At 37.4% G+C, this 25,899-nt stretch overlaps 1 protein-coding gene across 9 annotated transcripts in view; it reads right to left on the bottom strand.

The window, feature by feature from the left end:
* Positions 1 to 25,899, bottom strand: part of VPS13A (vacuolar protein sorting 13 homolog A) — a 256,982-nt gene that overhangs the window by 147,691 nt on the left and 83,392 nt on the right. For all 9 annotated transcript variants that reach the window (XR_001895953.3, XR_004177826.1, XM_017949941.3 and 6 more), the window contains exons 22-24: positions 24,287 to 24,404; positions 16,688 to 16,826; positions 4,044 to 4,128 (exon numbers count right to left, since the gene is read on the bottom strand). Coding sequence is in view for 7 of the 9 variants with exons in the window: in XM_017949941.3 (XP_017805430.2) it covers positions 4,044 to 4,128; positions 16,688 to 16,826; positions 24,287 to 24,404 (342 nt within the window). In the remaining 2 variants the exon portion in view is untranslated. The remainder of the gene's footprint in view (positions 1 to 4,043; positions 4,129 to 16,687; positions 16,827 to 24,286; positions 24,405 to 25,899) is intronic.

A 25,899-nucleotide genomic window follows, 5' to 3' on the forward strand; every position in this document is an offset into this window, starting at 1 on the left:
GAGGTCAATTTTGATCTTTCCTGCTTTCTCTTGTGGGCATTTAGTGCTATAAATTTCCCTCTACACACTGTTTAAATGTATCCTAGAGATTCTGGTATGTTGTATCTTTGTTCTCACAATATTTCAAAGAACATCTTATTTTCTGCTCTCATTTCAAGTATGTTCTGTAGTCATTCAGGAGCAGGTTGTTCAGTTTCCATGTAGTTGATGGGTTTTGATTGAGTTTCTTAGTCCCGAGTTCTAGTTTGATTGCACTGTGGTCTGAGAGACAGTTTGTTATAATTTCTGTTCTGTACATTTGCTGAGGAGTGCTTACTCCAATTATATGGTCACCTTGGGAGTAAGTACTTATGTGGTGCTGAGAAGAATGTATATTCTGTTGATTTGGGGTGGAGAGTTCTTATAGATGTCTATTAGGTCTGCTTGCTGCAGACATGAGTTCAATCTCTGGATATCCTTGTTAACTTCTGTCTTGCTGATCTGTCTAATGTTGACAGTGGAGGCTGAAGTCTCCCATTATTATTGTATGGGAGTCTAAGTCTTTAAGTCTCTCTATGACCTGTTTTATGAATCTTGGGTGCTCCTGTATTGGGTGCATATGCTATTTAGGATAGTTAGCTCTTCCTGTTGAATTGATCCCTGGGACTATTGGTGTAATGGCCTTTGTCTCTTTTGATCTTTGATGGTTTAAAGTCTGTTTATCAGAGACTAGATTTCGCAACCCCGCTTTTTTTGTTCTCCATTTGCTTGGTAAATCTTCCTCCATCCCTTTATTTTGAGCTTCATGTATGTCTCTGTATGCAGGAGATGGGTCTCCTGAATACAGCAGACTGATGGGTCTTGACTTTATCCAGTTTGCCAGTCTGTGTCTTTTCATTGGCATTTAGTCCATTTACATTTTAAGGTTAAGATTGTTATGTGTGAACTTGATCCTGCCATTATGATATTAACCGGTTATTTTGTCGTTAGTTGATGCAGTTTCTTCCTAGCCTCGATGGTCTTTACATTTTGCATGGTTTCTAAATGGCTGGTGTACCGGTTGTCCTTTCATGTTGAGTGCTTCCTTCAGGGTCTCTTTGTAAGGCAGGCCTTAGTGGTGACAAATCTCTACATTTGCTTATCTGTGCTGATTTTATTTCTCCTTCACTTATGAAACTATTTTACTGGATATGAGACTCCCGTTTAAAATTTTCTTTAAGAATGTTGAATATTGGCCCCCCACTCTCTTCTGGCTTGAGAGTTTTGTCGAGATTCGCTGTGAGTCTGATGGCTTCCTTTGTGGGTAACCCTCAATCTCTTCTCTCTGGCTGCCCTTAAGATTTTTCCTTCATTTCAACTCTTGGTGAATCTGGCAATTATGTGTCTTGAGTTGCCTTCCTCGAGGAGTATCTTTGTATGCTTCTGTATTTCCTGGATTTGAATGTTGGCCTGCCCTACTAGGTTAGAAGTTCTCCGATGATATCCTGAAGAGTGTTTTCCAACTTGGTTCCATTTCCTCACTTTCAGGCACCCAATCAGACGTGAATTTGGTCTTTTACATAACCCACACTTCTTGCAGGCTTTGTTCATTTCTTTTTCTTCTTTTTCTTTGGTTTCTCTTTCTCGCTTCATTTCATTCATTTGATCCTCAATCGCTGATAATTTTTCTTCCAGTTGATCGAATCGCCATTGAAGCTTTCAGCATTTGTCACGCATTTCGTCATGGTTTTCATCTCTTTCATTTCGCTTATGACCTTCTCTGCATTAATTAGTCTAGCCACAATTTTTCCACTTTTTTCAAGATTTTAGTTTTTGCGCTGGCACGTAATTCCTCCTTTAGCTCTGAGAAATTTGATGGACTGAAGCCTTCTCTCATCTCGCCAAAGTCATTCTCCCCGTCCAGCTTTGATCCGATGTTGGCGATGAGCTTCGCGCCCTTAAGCCCGGGAGATGTGCTCTTATTTTTGAATTTCCAGCTTTCAGTCTGCTTTTTCCCCATCTTTGTAGGTTTTATCTGCCTCTCTGGTCTTTGATGATGGTGATGTACTGATGGGTTTTATGGTGTCCTTCCTGTTTGATAGTTTTCCTTCTAACAGTCAGGACTCGGCTGTAGGTCTTGAGATTGTTTGAGGTCCACGACCCTGTTTGCTCATCAGCAGCAGCGAGAAGATAGAATATTTGAACAGCGAAAAATTCGTCTGATTCTGCTTTGAAGCTTCCTCTCAGGGGTGTACTCCACCCTGTGAGGTGTGGGTGTCAGACTGCCCCCAGTGGGGATGTCTCCCAGTTGCTACCTAGGGCCAGGGAATTCACTTGAGCAGGCAGTCTGTCCTGCTCAGATCTCAGCCTCCGTGGCTGGGAGATCCACTGCTCTCTTCAAAGCTGTCAGACATAGTCGCCATGCCTGCAGAGGTTTCTGCCAAGTGCTTGTTGTTGTTGTGTAGCTGTGCCCCGTCCCCAGAGGTGGAGTCTACAGAGACAGGTAGCCTTTGAGCTGCTGTGAGCTCCACCAGTTGGAGCTCTCCCATGGCAGCTTTGTTTACCTACTTAAGCTTCCTCAGCAATGGCTGGCTCTCCCCCAGCTCAGCTGCTGCCTTGCCGTAGATCACAGACTGCTGTGTTAGCAATGAGGGAGGCCCGCATGGGACCTCCCGCCAGGTGTGGGATATGATCTCCTGGTGTTCCTCGTTTGCTTAAAGCCAGTCAGTGGGAGTTACCCAAGCCCAGGCGGGGTGTCCCAGTTCCCGTGGCTAGAAAGCGGGATCTCTTCCCCCTTGGCGCTTTCCCAGGTGAGTATGCATGCCTCACTCGCTTCTTCAGCCTTCCTCGCTGGTCGGACGGCAGCTGACCAGCACCGACCGGGTCTCCAAGACTCCCCAGTGAGGATGAACCCAGTACCAGTTGAAAATGCAGAAATTCACCGGCCTTTCTTGTGTCGCTGGCGCTGGGAGTTGAGACTGGAGTCGTTCCTATTCGCCATCTTGCCCGCCTCTCTTTTTGATTCCAATCTCGCCTGTCGCCAGGCTGAGGGCAGCAGGCACTATCTCTGCTCACCGCGAACTCCTCCCGCCTCCTGTTCAAGCCATTCTCCTGCCTTAGCCCGGAATGCTGGGACTACAGGTGCAAGGCCACCACGTCAGCTAATTTTTGTACTTTTAGTAGAGACGGGGTTTCACCATGTTGGCTAGAATCATCTCAATCTCTTGACCTTGTGATCTACCGGCCTTGGCCTACCAAAGTGCTGGGATTACAGGCATGAGCCACTGCGCCCGGCTGGTCAAAATAAAGTTGTCATTTTGAGTTCAACTTTATACCAAAAAAATCCCATTGCAAAAACAACTTTAAGGAATTGTGCTATTTTAAGTAAATTTTAGTTAAAATTTCCTGAAAATATACAAATATTTGCTATTGCCTGAAATTTCTTATATGACTATTGAAGACCAAAATATGCCACTCGAAAACATGACTTTTTGGCATAAGGATTATTATACTGAGTCAATTATTCTGAGAAACAGCAGACAGGAAAAGCTCTGAAGACAGATCCTAAGTTTCCCTTTTGTAAGGGAAATTAACATTTATAAGAGAAATCTACCCTGTAAAGGTATCTTCCTTTCTGTTCCAGGGAAGATGACTCTTACTCACAAGACATTCTTATCAAAAGAGAAAATACTGACAAATCTGCATAAGAAACTTTACCCTCATGCACCATACGTTTTCTGGTCGCCTTCCCATATACCTTGCCTCCCCAGCAACCCCTATCCCTGAAGCTCAAAACCTCTTTTCCTTTGTTTAAGCCCAAACTGATATATAAACCCAAATTTTAATCACCACCTTGAGTTACTCATCCCTGAGTTTCTTGCATGTACCCGTGAAATACGAATGCCAGTAAATCTGCTTGTTTTCTCATGTTAATCTGTCTTTCATTCCTAGAACCTCAACCAATAACCTAGATTTTAAAAGGAAAAGGTATTTCCCTTCCTCTATGTGGTCCTTTGAGAAAAATATGCCTCAAAACAGAAATTTTAATAAAGTAAGAAAAATATCCTTAAGCAGTTTCATTTTACCATCTTCAGAAACAGACGGAAGTTCCAAGAGAGGAATTATTTTCTGTGAAATCTGTGATGTTCCCAAAGAAGTAGATGTTTGAATCTGAAAGAAAAGTAATTCACTGTTCATTAGCGCAAAAATGTTTATTCACCGCTTATTCCAAAGATGTTTATTCAAAGTTCTACAACAGTTTTGACAAAAAGCTATCCAATTTGAATTAACTGAGAACATATCAGGTCTAAATTAGAAAAATAAATTATAAAACGCAGATTTTAAAGAAGTAGTTTTACAATTTTAAGGCTAAATAAAAATTGTAGAACTGTTGTAATAATGTCCTTGATGAAGGCTTTGAGTAGAAAGAGAACTTATATTTTAACTCAACATAGTATTAAATCAGGACATCTGTGAGGAACACACAAGTCACAATACTTAAAGCCCCTAGAATTGGGGAATTTAGTTTTATTTTTAATCTCTGAAAGGTATTTCAGGAAATTTACTCTTTTACAGTTTGGGGAAATAGAGCATATATAAAAACAAATTTTACAGTTTAAAAAATAATAATAAAAGACCCACCTGAATTTTCCAACCCAGCCAAGTAATAAAACATCACCATGTCCTGACCTAGAAGCACCTTCTTATGTGTTCCTCCTGGATCTCATTCCTCCTTGTCACGCTCCCTACCTCTCATCATGATCTTGCTCTTATTTAGTTGTTTGTACTACAGCACCTATGAATGATTATCTAAATAATACGTCATTTACTCCTGCCTCTTTCCAAACTGTAGCATATATGACATACATTTTCCCGTGACTTCCTTCTTTTACAAAACAATGTTTAAATTTTAGCCACACTCATAGTTTACTGAACTTTACTGTGACGCTGCATTGCACTGATGAATAAACCACTACGTATTTGTCCACTATACTGTTGGTGAGCATCTGTGTTGCTTACAGAGTTTTGCTTTTGCTTGTATGCTTCTCATATATTCTAGATACAAGACTGGACTTGTAAAAATATTTTTGCAAATATTTTTCCCAAGTGGATGGTTAGATGGTTTGCCTTTTCACCTTTTTTTTTACAAGTCTTTCAAAGAGCAGAAAAATTTAATTTTTATAAAGTCCAATTTATTTTTTTTCCTCCTGATATAGGTGCTTGTGGCTAAAACTTCCCCAAAGAGTAAAATTATATATGTTCACCTTATTGAGCACTATCAAACCATTTTCATAAGTGGTGATAAGACATTACACTAACACCAGCAGCACAGTTTCAGTATCTCCATATCCTCACAATGCTTAGGGTGTTCAAAGATTTTAAATTATATCAGTCTCACTGGCCATGTCATCCTAGTTTTAATTATAATTTCACAAATGCATAATGGTTACATATCATATCAAACACAAACAGCTTCCTTGGTTATTTGTATTTCCCCTTCTGTGAAATTCTGCTCATTTTGGAAAGCAGCAGCAGCATTTTTTTTTTTTTGAAGTACATTATAATCTACTGCACAAAGTACATAAACTCTAAAGTTCAATACATTTTCAGAAAGTAAACACACTCAACCGACCAACTACCCATGTCCAGTACGAAACATTACAAGCAACTCCTAAGCCTCCCTTAAGCTCCTTGCAATCATTAGGCATCCCCCCAAAAGTAACAACTATGTTACCTTAATTTCAACTTTTAATGTTTTGAAATTTTTGTATCTTACATTTATTAGTGAAACTGGGCTATTATTTTCCTCTTCTGTAATGTAGTTGTTAGGTTTTAGAATACAAGTTTTGTTAAGCTCTTAAAGGAATTTGCAAGTAATCCTGCATTCTATTCCCTAAAATACCCTGGAGTCTTGAGGGAAGCTCCCCCCATTCTCGATCACTGCCCATCACTGCTACATGTACTAGTATTTTTTCTCCTATGAATACTATATTCATAGTATTCTACGTATGAATATACTATTTTTTCTTATCCATTCACTTCTGGATAGACAACTGGGTGTTATGCAACTTTTTACTATTATGAATAACCCTACTATGAGTATTCTAGTTCAAGTCTTTTGGTGGGCATATGACTTCATTTCTCTTGGGTAAAAACCTAGGAGTAGAATTCCCAAGTTATATGGTAAGTATATACTTAACCTTATTTTTAAAATCTACCAAACTATTACAAAGGGTTATGCTATTTTCAAGTTTCACAAGTAACGTGTAAGAGTTTTAAATCCTTGTCATTGGCAATACCTTGACATGGTATTATCTTTCTTCTTACTTTTAGCCATTCTAACCATTGTGCAGTAGTATTTCTATGTGGCTTTCATTTGCATTTTTCTGGTGAGTAACAAAGTCGAACATCTTTTCATGTTATCTGTTTAGTCATTTATTATTGAGCTGTTAGTCTTCTCATATATTCTAGATACAGGACTGGACTTGTAAAAATATTTTTGCAAATATTTTTCCCAAGCGGATGGTTAGATGGTTTGCCTTTTCACCTTTTTTTTACAATGTCTTTCAAAGAGCAGAAAGATTTAATTTTCATAAAGTCCAATTTTTTTTTCCTCCTGTTATATTTGCACTTTTTATATCCTAAGATCTCTTTACCTACTGCAAGGATTCAAACATTTTCTCCAACATTTTTTGTTCCAGAAACTATACTTGTGGACTTTATACTTAGGTCTATGTTTCATTTCAAGTTAAATTCCGCATATGATATAAGATAAGGGTTGAAATTAATTTACTTTCCACATGGAAATCCGGTTGTTTCAGCACCATATGTTGAAAAGTTGATCCTTCCCCCACTTAGCTAGGCTGGCATCTTTGTAATAAATCAAATACATATTAACCATATATTGTACAATTATTATTATTATTTTTTTGAGACAGATTCTCCTTCTGTCACCCAGGCTGGAGTGTAGTGGCACAATCTCGGCTCACTGCAACCTCCACCTCCCAGGTTCAAGTGATTCTCGTGCACAGCCTTCTGAGTAGCTGGGACTATAGGTGTGCACCACCACGCTAATTTTTATATTTTTAGTAGAGACGAGATTTCATCATGTTGGCCAGGCTGGTCTTGAACTCCTGGCCTCAAGTGATTTGACCAGCTGCAAGGAGAAAGAAGACTGTGTCTTCAACATTTTACTTAAAAATCTCCACAGCTAAATATCCAAGTTCATCACTAGAACATAATTTAACCAAGATCTTTGCCACTTTATAACAAGGACCACATTCCCTTCAATGTCAAATAACACGTTCCTCATTTCCACTTGAGGTCTCACCAGAAACAGCTTGAACGTCCATATTTTATATCAACAATTTATTCAGCGATAGAATCTAGGTTTTTTTCTAATATATACCTCAAAATTCTTCCAGTCTCCACCCATTACCCAGTTCTAAAACCACTTCCACATTTCTAAGTGCTTGTTAAGCAACAACTCACTGCTTGGTACCAAAATCTATATGAGATAGGTAGAGCTGCCATAACAAAATACCACAGACTAGGTAACTTAAACAACAGAAACCTATGTTCTCAGTTCTGGAGGCCACCTCTATCATTAGCTTACAGATGACCTCCTTTCTGTGTCCTCACATGGGCTTTCCTCAGTGTGCATGCATCTCTGGTGTCTCTTTGTGAGATCAAATTTCCTTTTCTTATAAAGACACCAGTCAAACCACTCTAGTGGTCTCATTTTAACTTAATCACTGCTGTAAAGAATCTATCTGTAAATACAGTCACATTGTGAAATAGCAGAGTTAGGGTTCAGTATATAAATTTTGAGGGATACAATTCAGCCCATACACTACGTACAAATTTAACAACATATATTAACGAACAGATGCTTAAGCTACAAATCACCAATTTTTAAAAACTTAAAAAGACCTAAGCAAATGGAAAGATACACCATGTTAATGAATTGAAAGACTCAATACTGCTAAAATGTTAATTCTCCCAAATTCATGACACAATTTCTATCCAAATCTCAGCAGGAATTTTTGTGGAAATTGATAAGTTGATTCTAAGAGGCAAAAGAATCAGTCGAAAACATTTTGGAAATACAAAAAGTTGGAGGACTAACCTTTCTGGATTTCAACACATTAAGCTATAGTATAATTAAGACAGTATGATATCAACAATAGGACAGAAACAGATGGAAATGGTAGACACAGAAATCACTGGAAAAGAACAGTCTGAAATAGACTTACACAGTCTATTTATAGTCTGTGTCATATATAGTCAACTCAACAGTAAAAGAATGGTCTTTTTAACAAATAAAACGGAAATAACTATAAATGCGGATGTAAAACTAGAAAGAGGATCCCATCACATGCACCACATAGAAAAATTAAATGGATGAGAGACCTAAGTATAAAACCTAACTCTAAGAAATTTCCAGAATAAAGACATAGGGAAAAGTCTTCTTGACCTTAAATTAGGCAAAAATTGCAGGGATGTGATACAAAAAGTTCAGTATCTGGAGAAAATATTGCTAAATTCAATAGTATTAAAATTAAACTTTTGCTCTCCAAAAACCAGTTAAAGAAACAAAAAAACTCACCAACAGACTAGGAGAAGAATATTGCAAAACACTAAAGTGAACACTAAAGTGTTCAGGAGTAATGGGACATTAACTCACTTTTTTTTTTTTTTTTTTTTTTTTAGACAGAGTCTCGCTCTGTCGCCCAGGTTGGAGTGTAGTTACTCAATCTCGGCTCACTGCAACCTCTGCCTCCAGAGTTCAAGCGATTCTCCTGTCTCAGCCTCCTGAGCAGTTGGGATTACAGGTGCCCACCACCACGCCTGGCTAATTTTTGTATTTTTAGTAGAGACGGGATTCCACCATGTTGGCCAGCCTGGTCTTGATCTCCTGACCTCAAATGATCTGCCTGCCTCTGGCTCCCTAAGTGCTGGGATTACAGATGTGAGCCACCACACCCAGCTAGTAAGGTACTCTCTAACAGACTGAGGATAAAACTTGTTTACACTGGTGGCTGGCAAGATGGCTGAATATGAACAGCTCCAACCTGCAGCTCCAGGCAACATCAATACAGAAGGCTGGTGATTTCTGCATTTCAAACTGAGGTACCCAGCTCATCTCATTGGGACTGGTTAGACAGTGGATGCAACCAACGGAGGGTGAGCTGAAGCAGAGTGGGGCTTTGCCTCACCCAGGAAGTGCAAGGGGTCAGGAACTCCCTCCCACAGCCAAGGGAAGCCCTGAGGGACTGTGTCATGAGGAATGGTGCACTCTAGCCCAGATACTACACTTTTCCCATGTTCTTTGCAACCCACAGACCAAGAGATTCCCTCAGGTGCCTACACCAACAGGGCCCAGGGTTTCAAGCACAAAACTGGGCAACCATTTGGGCAAACACCAAGCTAGCTGAAGGAGCTTGTTTTCATACCCCAGTGGCACCTGGAATGCCAGCGAGACAACCATTCACTCCCTTGGGAAGGGGGCTGAAGCCAGTCTTGCTCAGAGGATCCCACTCCCACGAAGCCCACCAAGCCAAGATCCACTGGCTTGAAATTCTCACTGCCAGCACAGCAGTCTGAAGTCAACCTGGGATGCTCGAGCTTGGTGGGGGACGGGGCATCCCCACTGCCAAGGCTTGAATAGGCGGCTTTTCTCTCACAGTGTAAAAAAAGCCATCTGGAAGTTCAAATTGGGCGGAGCCCACCACAGCTCAGCAAAGCCCCTGTAGACAGACTGCCTCTCTAGACTCCTCCTCTTTGGACAGGGCATCTCTGAAAGAAAGGTAGCAGCCCCAGTCAGGGGCTTATAGATAAAGCTCCCATCTCCCTGGGACAGAGCACCTGGGGGAAGGGGCAGCTATGGGCACAGCTTCAGCAGACTTAAACATTCCTGCCTGCCAGCTCTGAAGAGAGCAGCGGATCTCCCAGCACAGGGCTCGAGCTCTGCTAAGAGACAGACTGCCTTCTCAAGTGGGTCCCTGACCCCCATGCCTCCTGACTGGGAGACACCTCCCAGCAGGGGTCGACAGACACCTCACACAGGACAGCTCTGGCTGGCATCTGGCGGGTGCCCCTCTGGGGCGAAGCTTCTGGAGGAAGGAACAGGCAGCAATCTTTGCTGTTCTGCAGCCTCCAGTGGTGACACGCAGGGAAAGAGGGTCTGGAGTGGACCTCCAGCAAACTCCAGCAGACCTGCAGCAAAGTGGCCTGTTAGAAGGAAAGCTAACAAACAGAAAGGAACAGCATGAACATCAACAAAAAGGACATCCACACAGAAATGCCATCCGAAGGCCACCAACATCAAAGACTCAAGGCAGATAAATCCACAAAGATTAGGGAAAAACCAGCACAGAAAGATTGAAAATTCCAAAAACCAGAATGCTGCTTCTCCTCCAAAGGATCACAACTCCTTCCAGCAAGGGAACAAAACTGCACAGGGAATGAGTTTGCAGAATTGACAGAAATAGGCTTCAGAAGGTGGGTAATAACAAACTCCTCTGAGCTAAAGGAGTATGTTCTAACCCAGTGCAAGAAACCTAAGAACCTTGAAAAAAGGTTAGAGGAATTGCTAACTAGAATAACCAGTTTAGAGAAGAACATAAATGACCTGATGGAGCTGAAAAACACAGCATGAGAACTTTGTGAAGCATATACAAATATCAACAGCCAAATCGATCAAGCGGAAGAAAGGATATCAGAGACTGAAGATCGACTTAATGAAATAAAGCATGAAGACAAGATTAGAGAAAAAAGAATGAAAACGAACAAAGCCTCCAAGAAATATGGGACTATGTGCAAAGACCAAACCTACATTTGATTGGTATACCTGAAAGTGGTGGGGAGAATGGAACCAAGTTGGAAAACATTCTTCAGGATATTATCCAGGAGAACTTCCCCAACCTAGCAAGACAGGCCAATGTTCAAATTCAGGAAATACAGAGAACACCACTAAGATACTCCTCAAGAAGAGTAACCCCAAGACACATAATCGTCAGATTCGCCAAGGTTGAAATGAAGGAAAAAATGTTAAGGGCAGCCACAGAGAAAGGTTGGTTTACCCAAAAAGGGAAGCCCATCAGACTAACAGCGGATCTCTCTGCAGAAACCCTACAAGCCAGAAGACAGTGGGGGCCAATATTCAACATTCTTAAAGAATAAAGCAAGTTCTTAGAGACCTGCAAAGAGTCTTAGACTCCCACACAATAATAGCAGGAGACTTTAACACCCCACTGTTAATATAAGACAGATCAACATGACAGAAAACTAACAAGGATATTCAGGACTTGAACTCAGCTCTGGACCAAGCAGACCTAATAGACATCTACAGAACTCTCCACCCCAAATCAACAGAATATACATTCTTCTCAGCACCACTTCGCACTTATTCTAAAATTAACCACGTAATTGCAGGTAAAACAAGCCTCAGCAAATGCAAAAGAATGGCAATCATAACAGTCCCTCAGGCCACACTGCAATCAAATTAGAACTCAGGATTAAGAAATTCACTCAAAACCGCACAACTACATGGAAACTGAACAACCTGCTCCTGAATGACTACTGGGTAAATACTGAAATTAAGGCAGAAATAAGTAAGTTCTTTGAAACAATGAGAACAAAGACACAACATACCAGAATCTCTGGGACACAGCTAAAGCAGTGTTTATATGAAAATTTATAGCACTAAATGCCCACAGGAGAAAGCGGGAAAGATCTAAAATTGACACACTAACATCACAATTAAAGAACATGAGAAGCAAGAACAAATTCAAAAGCTAGCAGAAGACAAGAAATAACTAAGATCGGAGCAGAACTGAAGGAGACAGAGACATGAAAAACCCTTCAAAAATATCAATGAATCCAGGAGCTGGTTTTTTAAAAAGATTAGCAAAATACATAGACCACTAGCCAGACTAATAAAGAAGAAAAGAGGAAAGAATCAAACAGACACAATAAAAAATGCTAAAGGGGATATCACCACTGATTCCACAGAACTACGAACTACTATCAGAGAATACTATAAACACCTCTAGACAAATAAACTAGAAAAATCTAGAAGAAATGGATAAATTCCTGGACACATACACTCGCTCAAGACTAAACCAGGAAGAAGTCAAATCCCTGAATAGACCAATAACAAGTTCCAAAATTGATGCAGTAATTAATAGCCTACCAATGAAAAAAAGCCCATGAGTAGATAGATTCACAGCAAATTCTACCAGAGGCACAAAGAGGAGCTGGTACCATTCCTTCTGAAACTACTCCAAACGATGGAAAAAGAGGGAGGGATTCTTCCCTAACTAATTTCATGAGGCCAGCCTCATCCTGCTACCAAAACCTGGCAGAGACACACACAAAAAAGAAAATTTCAGGCTAATATCCCTGATGAACATCAATGTGAAAATCCTCAATAAAATACTGGCAAACCAAATCCAGCAGCACATCAAAAAGCTTAAGCCACCACAATTAAGGTTGGCTTCATCCCTGAGATGCAAGGCTGGTTTAAAATATGCAAATAAATAAACGTAATCCATCACATAAACTGAACCAATGACAAAAACCACATGATTACCTCAATAGATTCAGAAAAAGCCTTTGATAAAATTCAACACCCCTTCAAGCTAAAAATTCTCAATAAACTAGGTATTCATGGAATGTATCTCAAAATACTAAGAGCTATTTATGACAAAGCAACAGACAATATCATACTGAATGGGCAAAACCTGGAAGCATTCCCTCTGAAAACTGGTACAAGACAAGACTGCCCTCTCTCACCACACCTATTCAACATAGTATTAGAAGTTTTGGCCAGGGAAATCAGGCAAGAGAAAGAAAGGGTATTCAAAAAGGAAGAAAGGAAATCGAATCGTCTCTGTTTGCAGATGACATGACTGTATATTTAGAAAACCCCAATGCCTCAGCCCAAAATTTCCTTAAGCTGATAAGCAACTTCAGCAAAGTCTCACGATACAAAATCAATGTGCAAAAATCACAAGCATTTCTATACACCAATAACAGACAAACAGAGAGCCAAATAATCAGTGAACTCCCATTCACAATTGCTACAAAGAGAATAAAATACCTAGGAATCCAACTTACAAGGGATGTGAAGGACCTCTTCAAGGAGAACTACAAACCACTGCTCAAGGAAATAAGAGACGACACAAACAAATGGAAAAACATTCCATGCTCATGAACAGGAAGAATCAATATTGTGAAAATGGCCATACTGCCCCAAGTAATTTATAGATTCAATGCTATCCCCATCAAATTATCATTGACTTTCTTTGCAGAATTTGAAAAAACTACTTTAAATTTCATATGGAACCAAAAAAGAGCCCATATAGCCAAGACAATCCTAAGCAAAAGAACAAAGCTGGAGGCATCACACTATCTAACTTCAAACCATACTACAAGGCTACAGTAACCAAAACAGCATGGCACTGGTACCAAAACAGAGATATAGACCAATGGAACAGAACAGGGGCCTCAGAAATAACCCCACACATCTACAACCATCCGATCTTTGACAAACCTGACAAAAACAAGCAATGGGGGAAGGATTCCCTATTTAATAAATGGTGTTGGGAAAACTGGCTAGCCATATGCAGAAAACTGAAACTGGACCACTTCCTTAGACCTTATACAAAAATTAATTCAAGATGGATTAAAGACGTAAATGCAAGACCTAAAACCATAAAAACTCTAGAAGGAAACCTAGACAATACCATTCAGGACACAGGAATAGGCAAAGACTTCATGACTAAAACACCAAAGCAATGGCAACAAAAGCCAAAATTGATAAATGGGATCTAATTAAACTAAAGAGCCTCTGCATAGCGAAAGAAACTATCATCAGATTGAACAGGCAACCTACAGAATGGGAGAAAATTTTTGCAATCTATCCATCTGACAAAGGGCTAATATCTAGAATCTACAAAGAACCGAAAAAAATTTAAAAGTAAGAAACCAACAATCCCATCAAAAACTCGGTGAAAGAGACGAACAGACACTTCTCAAAAGAAGATATTTATGCGGCCAACAAACATATGAAAAAAAGCTCATCATCACTGGTCATTAGAGAAATGCAAATCAAAACCACAATGAGATACCATCTCATGCCAGTTAGAATGTCGGTCATTAAAAAGTCGGGGAACAACAGATGCTGGAGAGGATGTGGCGAAACAATAATGCTTTTACACTGTTGGTGGGAGTGTAAATTGGTTCAACCATTGTGGAAGACAGTATGGCAATTCCTCAAGGACCTAGAACCAGAAATACCATTTGACCCAGCAATCCCATTACTGGGTATATACCCAAAGGATTATAAATCATTCTACTATAAAGACACATGCACATGTACGTTTAATGCAGCACTGTTCACAACAGCAAAGACTTCGAACCAACCCAAATGCCCATCAATGACAGACTGGATTAAGAAAATGTGACACATATACAACATGGAATACTATGCAACCATAAAAAAGGATGAGTTCATGTCCTTTGCAGGGACATGGATGAAGCTGGAAACCATCATTCTCAGCAAAGTAACACAGGAACAGAAAACCAAACACTGCAAGTTCTCACTTATAAGTGGGAGTTGAACAATGAGAACACATGAAAACAGGGAAGGGAATATCACACACCGGGGCCTGTTGAGCAGTGGGGGCCTAGGGGAGAGATAGCATTAGGAGAAATACCTAACGTAGATGCTGGGTGGATGGGTGCAGTAAACCACCATGGCACATGTATACCTATGTAACAAACCTGCATGTTATGCACATGTATACCATAACTTAAAGTATAATTTTAAAAAAAAGTTATTAACACTATTTTTGGAATGTTCCAAGTTTGAAACCACTTCAAAAGAAAAGCATTTAAACATGAGTAAAGAACTCTCTGTACCCCCCAAAAATGGAGGGAAATGTGAATATATTTTTTTCTTTCTGAAATTCTCTCAGAAAGGGAAAAGTCACATGATACAAATCTAGAAATCATGAAGGAAAAAAAAGGTGACTACGTAAAAAATAAAATGCTTTTGCCTGGCAAAAATAAATTTATATATGAGATAAAAATCAAACAACAAAATGAGGAAAAAACAGGAATTTTAAATGACAAACAGGTTATTTCCTTAATTAGACAACCATAACCCAATAGAAAAAAGGTATTAACAGCAGTTTCCAAAAACAGAAATTAAATTAGTAAATTTAGGAAAGTATGTTCTACTCATTTAAAAAAGCATATCAAAACCAGAAGATAACATTTTTTCACTTCAAATAAAATTTTAACATTTGCTAATACTCACTAATGAAACCAGAGAAAGATATTCATTTACTGTTAGCAAACTATAAGTTAAGCAAATTTGGGCTGGGCACAGTGGCTCACACCTGTAATCTCTGTACTTTGGGAGCCCAACACAGGCAGATCATTTGAGGTCAGGCTTTTAAGACCTGCCTGGCCAACATGGGGAAACCCTATCTCTGCTAAAAATACAAAAATCAGCTAAGTGTAGCGGCACGCACTTGTAGTCCCAGCTACTTAGGAGGCTGAGGTGGCACAACTGCTGGAACCTGGGAGATGGAGGTTGCAGTGAGCCAAGATTGCGCCACTGTACTCCAGCCTGAGCAAATGAGGGAGACCTCGTCCCCCCAAAAAAAAATGTTTTTTGGCAAAATAATCAAAATTCAAAAATCACATACTCTTTTATTCAACAATTCCATTTTTAGAAATTTATTCTATGAGTAAAAGTATAAGCAAATATATATATATATAAGTATATATATATAAGAGGAAGTTCAAAGCAGTATTTTTCATAACTATAAACGCTCATAATGTGACTATCCATCAAAAGGAGACATATTAAGCACAAGATGGTATATGCAGAAAATGAAATACTGTATCACCATAAACAAATGAGGTAGATCTGTATGTGCTAACATAAACGTTTATTTAAGGCATATATGATAATAATGGTAAAAATAATACAGATTCAGAATAGTGAGTATAATGATTTCATTTAATTTTAAAAATATAAGAATACAGGCCGGGCACAGTGGCTCACACCTGTAATCCCAGCACTTTGGGAAGCTGAGGCGGGTGGATCACAAGGTCAGGAGTTCAAGACCAGCCTGGCCAAGATGGTGAAACCCCGTCTCTACTAAAAATGCAAAAAAAAATGAGCCGGGCGTGGTGGCAGGCACCTGTAATCCCAGCTACTCAGGAGGCCGAGGCAGAGAATTGCTTGAACCCAGGAGGCAGAGGTTGCAGTGAGCCAAGATTGCACCACTGCACTCCAGCCTGGGCGACAGAGGGAGGCTCTGTTTCAGAAAAAAAAAAAAGAATATATACATGTATGTGTATATACACATACTGCATACACACACATATGCATATGCATGTTCTTGTGCATGTCTGTACTAGTATATGCCATCAATATTTTCTGAAAAACTAGAGAAGCAGTAGTTAACAGTGTTATCGCTCAGGAAAGGGATTGGAGGCAGCAAAAATTAGGAAAGTCGATTTATTATTTTATATCTTTCTTAACTATAATTTTTACCATTTCAGTTTCTCTCTTAAAATGTAATTTTCTTAATGTCTATTCAAAACAAATTGCAAACTGTCTTACATAAAATTCCTGTGATTGTTTCAAATATTATTAGTGGACTTTCCTAATTCATGCTTATATTAATTTTGAAAATCACATTACCTGGAATGATTTGACAGGGGCAGATACTTCAGTTACTGGTTCAGGTTTTGGAATGCTTTCAACCAATTCCATAATCCCTTGTAGTTTTTTATCTGAGATTCGTAAAGAAATAAGAGGTAACTTTCCAAAAATCTTGAATCTGTTTTGAAAAGATAAAAATAAGTAATTATAAAGGAATTATTCTGATTTAAGTGCACTAATTTAAAAGACTGTTCTCAAATTATCTGAATCAAATGTGATTTTAAACACTAAAAATCTCTACTCCAATTTCTGTCTTACCTTATTAACCAGTCTCATTAGATGGGCTAACCTCATTATTTTTCAGAAGTTTATGTTTTTATTTCATGTAATGTTCTTCTACTGTTTACTGTATACAATTGACAATTACTACTAATCAAGTGTTTCTCATGTGACAGGCATTGAGGAAAGCACTTTACATGCATCATTGTAAACAGTCCTCACAATCTATGAGGCAGACAACCTATTTTTGCTCTCTATTTATTTTAAGTTCCTATATGTATATGGTTCCTATAAGAAAACTAAGGTTTGGCAGTGCAAATAGCCTGCTCACGAGACTATATAGCAAAGATCATGGGACAAAATCACATCAGAGTGCTTTATTATTCTTTTAATTGCCTTGACAGTCTCCTTTGAGAAAGAGAGAAAGAGAAAGTTTTCACTATCAGAGAGAGAGAGAAAGTTTTCACTCCCCATTTTTATCCCTGCATTTCCCTAAAAATTACTTTTTCCATGTATGCACACTGATTACTTATGTTATCTTTCTAAAACTGTACTGGAGTCCTACAGAAAATTACAAGCTTTCTTTTATTTCCAATACCCTAAATATTTGTAATTAATCACAAGCAGAGTAGTTTAACTTCATTAAACATTATGAATCGATCCTCTTAATGCCCTTAAACTTATTTTCACTTTCTTGAAAAATCTGCAAGTTGTGCAATCTAAAGATGCTGGGTACCAAAACAGTACCTACCAAATAACAAGTATCCTTTTATTTGCCTTCAAATTAATGCAGCTCAATTTTCAAGGGAATGTTCCTGACACTCGTGAAGTTCCAGGATTTAACATATCATATCTACTTTATATTGCTCACAATATTATAAAATAGAAACCAAATAAATTCTAAGATTTCATCTTTGTAAGTTAAGTCATTATCATTTCTGGCCTGTATTTTAATTATACTAACCTATAAGCTGGTCTGAATCTATAACCATTATCAATCTTTATTACATTATTATAGATATATTATTATAATCGGCTATTTTAATTCCTGCTATGCTATACATATTCCCTGCATCACGAGACTTAAATTCTTCCTAATCATATATTGATAGAGCAAGTCCAAACGAAGATAAAAGTTGCACTTTTCTCCCCTCAGAGAAAGATCACCTACTTTTTCCGGTACCCTGTAACTTACCAAGAAGGAAAGTATTTAAACTATGCTTAAAAATGTCAATTCATAGTCATATGTTTACAACAAGAAATCACACAGATCTTTAATCTTTATCATCACAGAATGAAAAACTTCACAAGAATAGTAGAAAAGAGTAAACAAGCAGGGGACATAAGGAGGGAGGAATGAAAAGACTTAAGCCTTTTCTCTAAAATTGAACCATATCTAAAGCTAGATTTGAAAAAAACAAGGGAATACACAGCATGGTTTTCTTTCCTTCTGTCTCTTAAACCAAATTCCAGGCATTCCTCTTCCGCAAGACTCTCAGTGCATGCTTTGATTTTCTAAGAAAAGAAAATCTAGGAGAGTAAGATTTAGGGCCCTGGACAATGCTTGTTATAGAGTCACTATGAGGTAAAGGTCAACAAAAAAGGGTGTGGGTCTCTCCCTTTTACATGTTAAGTATAGTAAGTATTAAAAACAATGTCCATACCATGTACCATACAGGAAAAGGCCAGGGTCTCTCTAATTCCCTCTATTCTTCCTGGTACACTTTAACTAGGCATGAAGCCTTCTCATGTAGCCTTGCTAGTAGCAACTCTCCTGGAAGCGTTTGGATGTTAGATGAGAAAAGCCTTTAGTTAAATTTTAAAATAGATCTGTGCCTGAGATTTGAATATTTGTAAGGGAGAAAAAAAGGTGCTGTTATAAGGAAGAAGTTAAATGGCTACCTACAGTCTAAAACTATTTAGAAATAAATCATCTAAATGGCCCACTCTTAGTTCAAGAGACTTCTCTACTTAGGATCTCAGGCACATAGCTTCAGCTAACAATGAAATATAATAATCCCAGTAAACATAAATACATGGACAAATATAAAGCAAATGTTATTAGAATTTTGGTTTATAACTCTACTATTTATTTTCTACATAAGTTAAAAGACAAATGCATAAGAAATAATTATAATTCTTTGTTAATGGGTATAGAATATATAAAAATATAATCTGGGACATCAATAAGATAAACTGGAGGGGGCAAAACAGGAAACAAGTAGAGTTTTTGCATGCAATTGAACCTAACTTGGTATCAACTTTATTTTTCACTTTTTAAACTTTGTGTCACCCAGGCTGGAGTGCAGTGCCATAATCACAACCCACTATAGCCTCAACCATCTAGGCTCAAACTATCCTCCCACCTTAACTTCCCAAGTAGCTAGGACTAAAGACATGCACCACTACGCCCAGCTAATTTTATTTAATTATTTATTTACTTATTGTAGAGACAGGGTCTTCCTATGTTGCCCAGGCTGGTCTCAAACTCCTGGCCTCAAGCAATCCTACCAGCCTGGCCTCTCAAAGTGCTGGGATTACAGGCATAAGACTATGCAACCTGCCTTAATCTTAAATAGACTGTTGTAGCCTTGGCAACACAGCAAGACCCACCTCTACAAAAAAATTTAAAAATTAGCTGAGTGTAGTGGTGTGTGCCTGTAGCCCCAGCTACTCAGGAGGACAAGGCAGGAGGATCACTTGAGCACAGGAGTTCCAGGCTGTAGTGAGCTACAACCACAACACTAGCCTAGGCGACAGAGCAAGACCCTGTCTAAAAAAACAAAGAAATAATAAATAGATTGTTATAACTTGAGGATATGATACATAATCTCCATGGTAATCACAAAGAAAACATTTGTAAACTGTACAAAACTGGAAATGATAGAGGAATCAAAGCATGTCACACACACACAATCCACTGAACACAAAGGGCAGCATTAAAGGAGGAAGCGAGGAATTTAAAAAGCTATAAGACATACAGAAAGCAAATAACAATATGACAAAAGTAAGTCCTCCCCTTCTGTATTTACTTTAAATGTAAATATATTTTTTCTCAATTAAAAACTTAAAGTGACAAAATGGATTAAAAAACAGGATGCAAGTACATACTGTCTACAAGAGATCACATTAAATCACAGAAAACACACAGGTTAAAAGTAAAAAAAAAAAATGAAGAAAGACATTCCATGCAAATAATCACCAAAAGAGAGCAGGGATGCCTATAACAAAAACAGCCAAAGTAGACTGCAAGTCAAAAACTGTTACAAGCAATAAAGAAGGCCATTATATAATGATAATGAAAGTATAACTTCACCAAGAAGACATAACAATTATAAACATGTATGTGCCAAACATCAGAGTTCGAAAATATATAAAGCAAGCACTGACAGAATTAAGAGGAAGAAACAGACAGTTCCATGATAATAATGGGAGACTTCAATATCTCACTGTCAATACTGAATAGAACCACCAGGTAGCAGATTAATAAGGAAACAGGGGACTGGACCAATAAAATTGACTAACTGGGACCAAAATGATGTATACAGAACACTCCATCCAGCAAAATAGACATTTTTCTCAAGTGCATATGAAACATTCTCCAGGACAGATTATATGTCAGGTAAAAAAATGAGTGTCAAAAAATGTCTAAACAGTGAAATCATAAGAAGAATCTTTTCCAATAATGATGAAATGAGTCTAGAATGCAAGAGTAGAAGGAAAAGACGTAGAAGTCACAAGTGTGTAGAAATTTAAAAACGGATGGTTAAACAAGCAATGAGATCAAAGAAATCACGCGGGAAATTAGAAAATAACTCAAGACAAATGAAAATGAAAATACAACATACCAAAATTCATAGGATGCAGCAAAAGTCTGCCAAAAGGGGATTTTATAGCTGTAAACACCTACATTAATAAAGAAGAAAGACCTAAAATCAATAGCCTAATTTTACACCTTAAGGAACTAGAAAAAGAACAGCAAACTAAACCTAAAGCTAGCAGAAATTAAAAAAAAAAAAACCAACAGATGGAAGCAGAGATAAATAAAATAAAGTACAGAAAAACAATAGAGGAAAAAATCAACAAAAATGTGAGTTGGTTCTTCAAAATGATCAAGATTGAAAACCTTTAGTTAGATTGAGAAAAAAAGAGAAAAGACAATTTAAATCAGAAATGAAAGTGGTTAACATTATTACTCATTTTACAAAACAAAAAGGGTTGTAAGAGAGAGACAATTATAAACAATTTTACACCAACAAATTGGATAATCTAAATGAAACAAATTCCAAGAAACACAAATCTACCAACACTGAATTATGAAGAAACAAAATCTGGATAAACTACTATGGAGATTGAATCAGTAATCAAAAACCTCCCAACAAAGAAAATCTCCCATGATCTTCAATAGTGAATTCTACCAAACAATCAAAAACCGAAGAGGCAGGAATACTTTCCAATTCATTTTATAAAGACAGCGTTACCCTGATATCAAAGCCAGACAAAGATACTACAAGAAAATAAATCTGCAGTCTAATATATCCGAAAAATATTAATGCAAAACTCAACAAAAGCACAAGCAAACCTAAATCAATAGCCCATTAAATGGTTTATATATCATTTACTCTTGGAATTTATTTATTCCTGGAATAAGAGGATTTATTCCTAGAATAAAAGGATTTTTTGCTGGACACAAGAAATATGATTTAATATATAGAGAGCAATTAAGGTAATATACCCCATTAAGAGAATGAAGGAAAAAAAAAATCATCTTGATCATTTTTCACATGATCACATGGTCATCTCAAAGCAGAGAAAGGATTTGAAAAAATTCAACACATTTTCGTAACAAAAAGTTAGCAAACTAGGAACAGAAGGAAACTACCTCAACATAATAAGGGTCATCCATAAAAACCCCACAGCTGACCTCATACTCAATGGTGAAATACTGAAAGCTTTTCCTCGGGGCTCAGGATTAAGGTGAGGATGCCAACCTAAACCACTTCTACTCAAGAGAGTGTTAAAACATTCTAGACAGACCAATTAGGCAAGAAAGATAAAAAAAGGCACCCATATCAGAAAGGGAAAAAAACTACCTCTGTACACAGATGATAGGATCTTATATGTAGAAAATCTTAAATCTGTTAGAACTTTAGAATCCTAAAACTTAGAACTGTAAACAAATTCACAAAGTTGCAGGACATAAAAATCAGTTAAGTTCCCATACACTAACAATAAACAATCCAAAAAAATTTTTTTAAATTCATTTACAATAGCATCAGAAAGAATAAATTTAAGAAATGAGGCAAAAGACTTTAGTACTGAGACCTAGAAAATGCTGTTGAAATCAAAGAAGACACAAATAAACAGAAAGATATTCCATGTTCATGGACTGTAACAGTCAATATTATTAAGATGTCAATACTATTCAAAGGGATCTACAGGTTTGATACACTCTTTATCAGAATCTCTATAACATTTTTTGCAAGAAAAGAAAACTCCATCCTAAGATTCATATGGGATATCAAAGGATCCTGAATAGCCAAGACAATCTTGAAAAAGAACAAAGTTAAATAACTCACATGTCCTGATTTCAAAACTTCCTGCAAAGCTACAGTAATCTAAATAGTGTGGTACAGGAAAATAAAGACATAGAGATCAATGGAATAAAACAGAAAGCCCAAAAATAAGCTCTTGCATATATGGACAAATGATTTTCAACTAGGGTACCATGGCCACTCAATGAGAAAAGGACAGTCTTTTCAACAAATTATATTGAGAAAATGAGATATTTGCATGCAAAAGAATAAAGGTGGGTCCTTATTCTACATACCACATACAAAAATTAACTCAAATGGATCAAAGATCTAAATAAAAGAAGCCAAAACTATTAAAACTCTTTAAGGTAAACAAAGAAGAAAAGCTTTATGACATTGGATTTCATAATAATTTCTTGGATAGGACACCAACACATAGACAACTAAGATAAACTGGACAATAAAAATTTTAAACTTTTAGACATCAAAGGCCACAATCAACAGAGTGATAAGGAAACCCAGAGTGAGAAAAAATATTTGCAAATCATGTATCTGACAAAGAATTAATATCCAAAATATACTTTAAAACTCTCACAACTCAGGCCGGCGCGGCAGCTCATGCCTGTAATCTCAGTACTTTGGGAGGCTGAAGTGGGTGGATCACAAGGTCAGGAGATCGAGCCCACCCTGGCTAACACGGTGAAACCCCATCCCTACCAAAAATACAAAAAATTAGCCGGGCGTGGTGGCACACGCTTGTAGTCCCAGCTACTCAGGAGGCTGAGGCAGGAGAATCACTTGAACCCATGAAGTGGAGGTAGCAGTGAGCCAAGATCGCACCACTGCACTCCAGCCTGGGCAACAGAGCGAGACTTCATCTCAAAAAAAAAGAAAAAAATAAATATCCACATTAAAAGATGGGCAAAGATCTTGAATACATATTTCTCCAAATAAATACATGAATGATCAACAAACACAAGAACAGATGTTCAACATCACTAAGCATTAAGAAAATGACATCACTTCACACCTATTAGGATGACTATTAAAATAAAAAAAACAAAAACAAAAACAAAAACAAAACAGAAAATACCAAGTATTGTAGAGGCAGTGAAGAAATTCAAACCCTTGTGCTGGTAGGAAAGTAAAATGGTGTTAACTGCTATAAAAAACAGAACAGCACTCCTCTAAAACTTAAACACCGAACTACAATATAATCCAGCAATTCTACTTCTGAGTATATACCCGAAAATACTGAAATCGGGGACTTAAGCAGATATTTTGTACCTCAGCATTATTACAACAGCCAAACAGCATTAACAACACAAATGTCCATTGAAGGATGAATAAATAAAACATAGTGTATACATATAAGGAATATTAATCAGCCTTAAAAATACATGAAATTCTGACATATGCTCCAACATGGTGAATCTTGAAGACATTATACTAAGTGAAGAAACCCAGGCACACAAAATCTAATTTTCTATGATTCTACTTATATGACGTACCTAAAATAGTCAAATTCATAAAGACAGAAGGTATAATGGTTGTTGTCAGGGGCTGGGTGCAGGGCGAATGGGGTGTTATTGCTTAATTGGGTATAGAGTTTCAGTTTGGAAGAGAAACAGTTCTGGAAATGAACGGTGGTGATGGTTGCATAACAGCAGCATGTGTGAATCTACTGACAATGAAGTATACTCTTAAAAATTGTCAAAATGGTAAATTTTATATACATTTTACCACACACACATTAAGTATGGTATTTCCCTAGCTACAGAATTACCCAGAAAATCCACAGTCACACACAACAAACAATACATACTTGGGCATCCTTACATCCATGAAAACCATGGCCTTAGACAGTTCCAAATTGAAGTGCATGGGTACCAAAATATGCTGGGTAGATACATTGAGTTTTCGTGCTTCTCTCCAATTATCACCTAAGTACAGAAAATGGTTCATATTTAATAACATATTTAATGAAACTATAATATGAAAAACACACAAAACCTAAAATTACTATTAATACTTTATAGTCACATATTCCATTATATAAGAAAATTTCCCCACATCTAGGTAATCTTAATGTCACATTCTCAGGTACACACAATCAGTAGGTTATCATCAAATCTACTATACACCCACTGACAATCACTACACCAACCATATACCTTACCCAAAAAAGTAACATGGCAGTAAGGCAGTAATGCAAAAGGTAGTAAAAAGTGAGGTTCTTTAACAGTAACTAATAAAAGCTACCATTTATTAATTTATAATTTCTACTCTTCTAGGCAATGTTTAAACGTTAGTTCTCAAAATGATATATAATAATCCCACTTTAGAAAACTGAGACTCAAAAGAATTTATAACTTGCCTGTGATCAATCTGCTAGTGATAAAATTGAGGTCTACTAACATGTGACCCCCTCCCTGGCAACAATCACTGCAGAGTTACAAGCCTAAATGTTCCATAAGGGAATGGTTAAATAACTGAGACCATAGCCATATAGCATAATATAGACAATAAAAACCATGAGTTCAAGTGACCAAAATATTACTGGTAAAAGAAAAAATATCTGGATATAAAACTGTATAAATCATGTAAAAAAAAAATACATTCACAAATACTTCCAATATAAACACCAAACAAGCACATCCCACATATTCACAGGCACATACACTGAAAAACATACTAAAAGAATATGCAACAAAATATCAATGGTGTTCTTGCCTAAGCAGTAACATAAAGGTTTATCTTTTTGGTTTCTGAATTGTTCAGATTTTCTAAAATAGGTATAATCAGAAAGAAATAACTTTAAAAATTCATAACAAGATTAATGGGATCTCAGTCATATAATGCATTTTCACATATACTATCTCATTTGAACCCAATAATTCTATGAGTCATTAAATTCCAGTCAAGGAAAACCAAACCCAGTAATTTATTCCCTGAAAAGAATTTATGGACTTTAAAAATAATGTACTTTTGCCACCCACTATACCTTTGGGTTTCCTCCACCACAATTAGAATATGATAAAAATACAAACTATGTTCACTATCCTGAAGCAAATATAATTAAAGAAATAAAATGTTTCAGTCCCATACAAATTAACAATTTTGATAATAACTACTTTGGATTCTCATTGTTTTTCCTTTTATTGGTTAGCTCAGGTAATTAAAATCTGACCGCATACAAACATACAGATCTCTACATATGGATCTCTTCAACAGATCAAACTTTATTGAATTATCTGCATGTTCACTAACACTCTAGGGATTCAAAAGCAGTATAACAGAATGAAAAGAAAGCTGAATGAGTCTGGGGTCTCTTCCTAACTACTTAAAAGGCTCTTGTCATGTGAATTTCTGGCTTTGACTTCATCTTAAAAACTAGCTCTAAATCAGAGACTCCTGACTGGTACACCACAGTGAATG

Source organism: Papio anubis, chromosome 13, assembly GCF_008728515.1.
Source record: "Papio anubis isolate 15944 chromosome 13, Panubis1.0, whole genome shotgun sequence".
Lineage (NCBI taxonomy): Eukaryota > Metazoa > Chordata > Mammalia > Primates > Cercopithecidae > Papio > Papio anubis.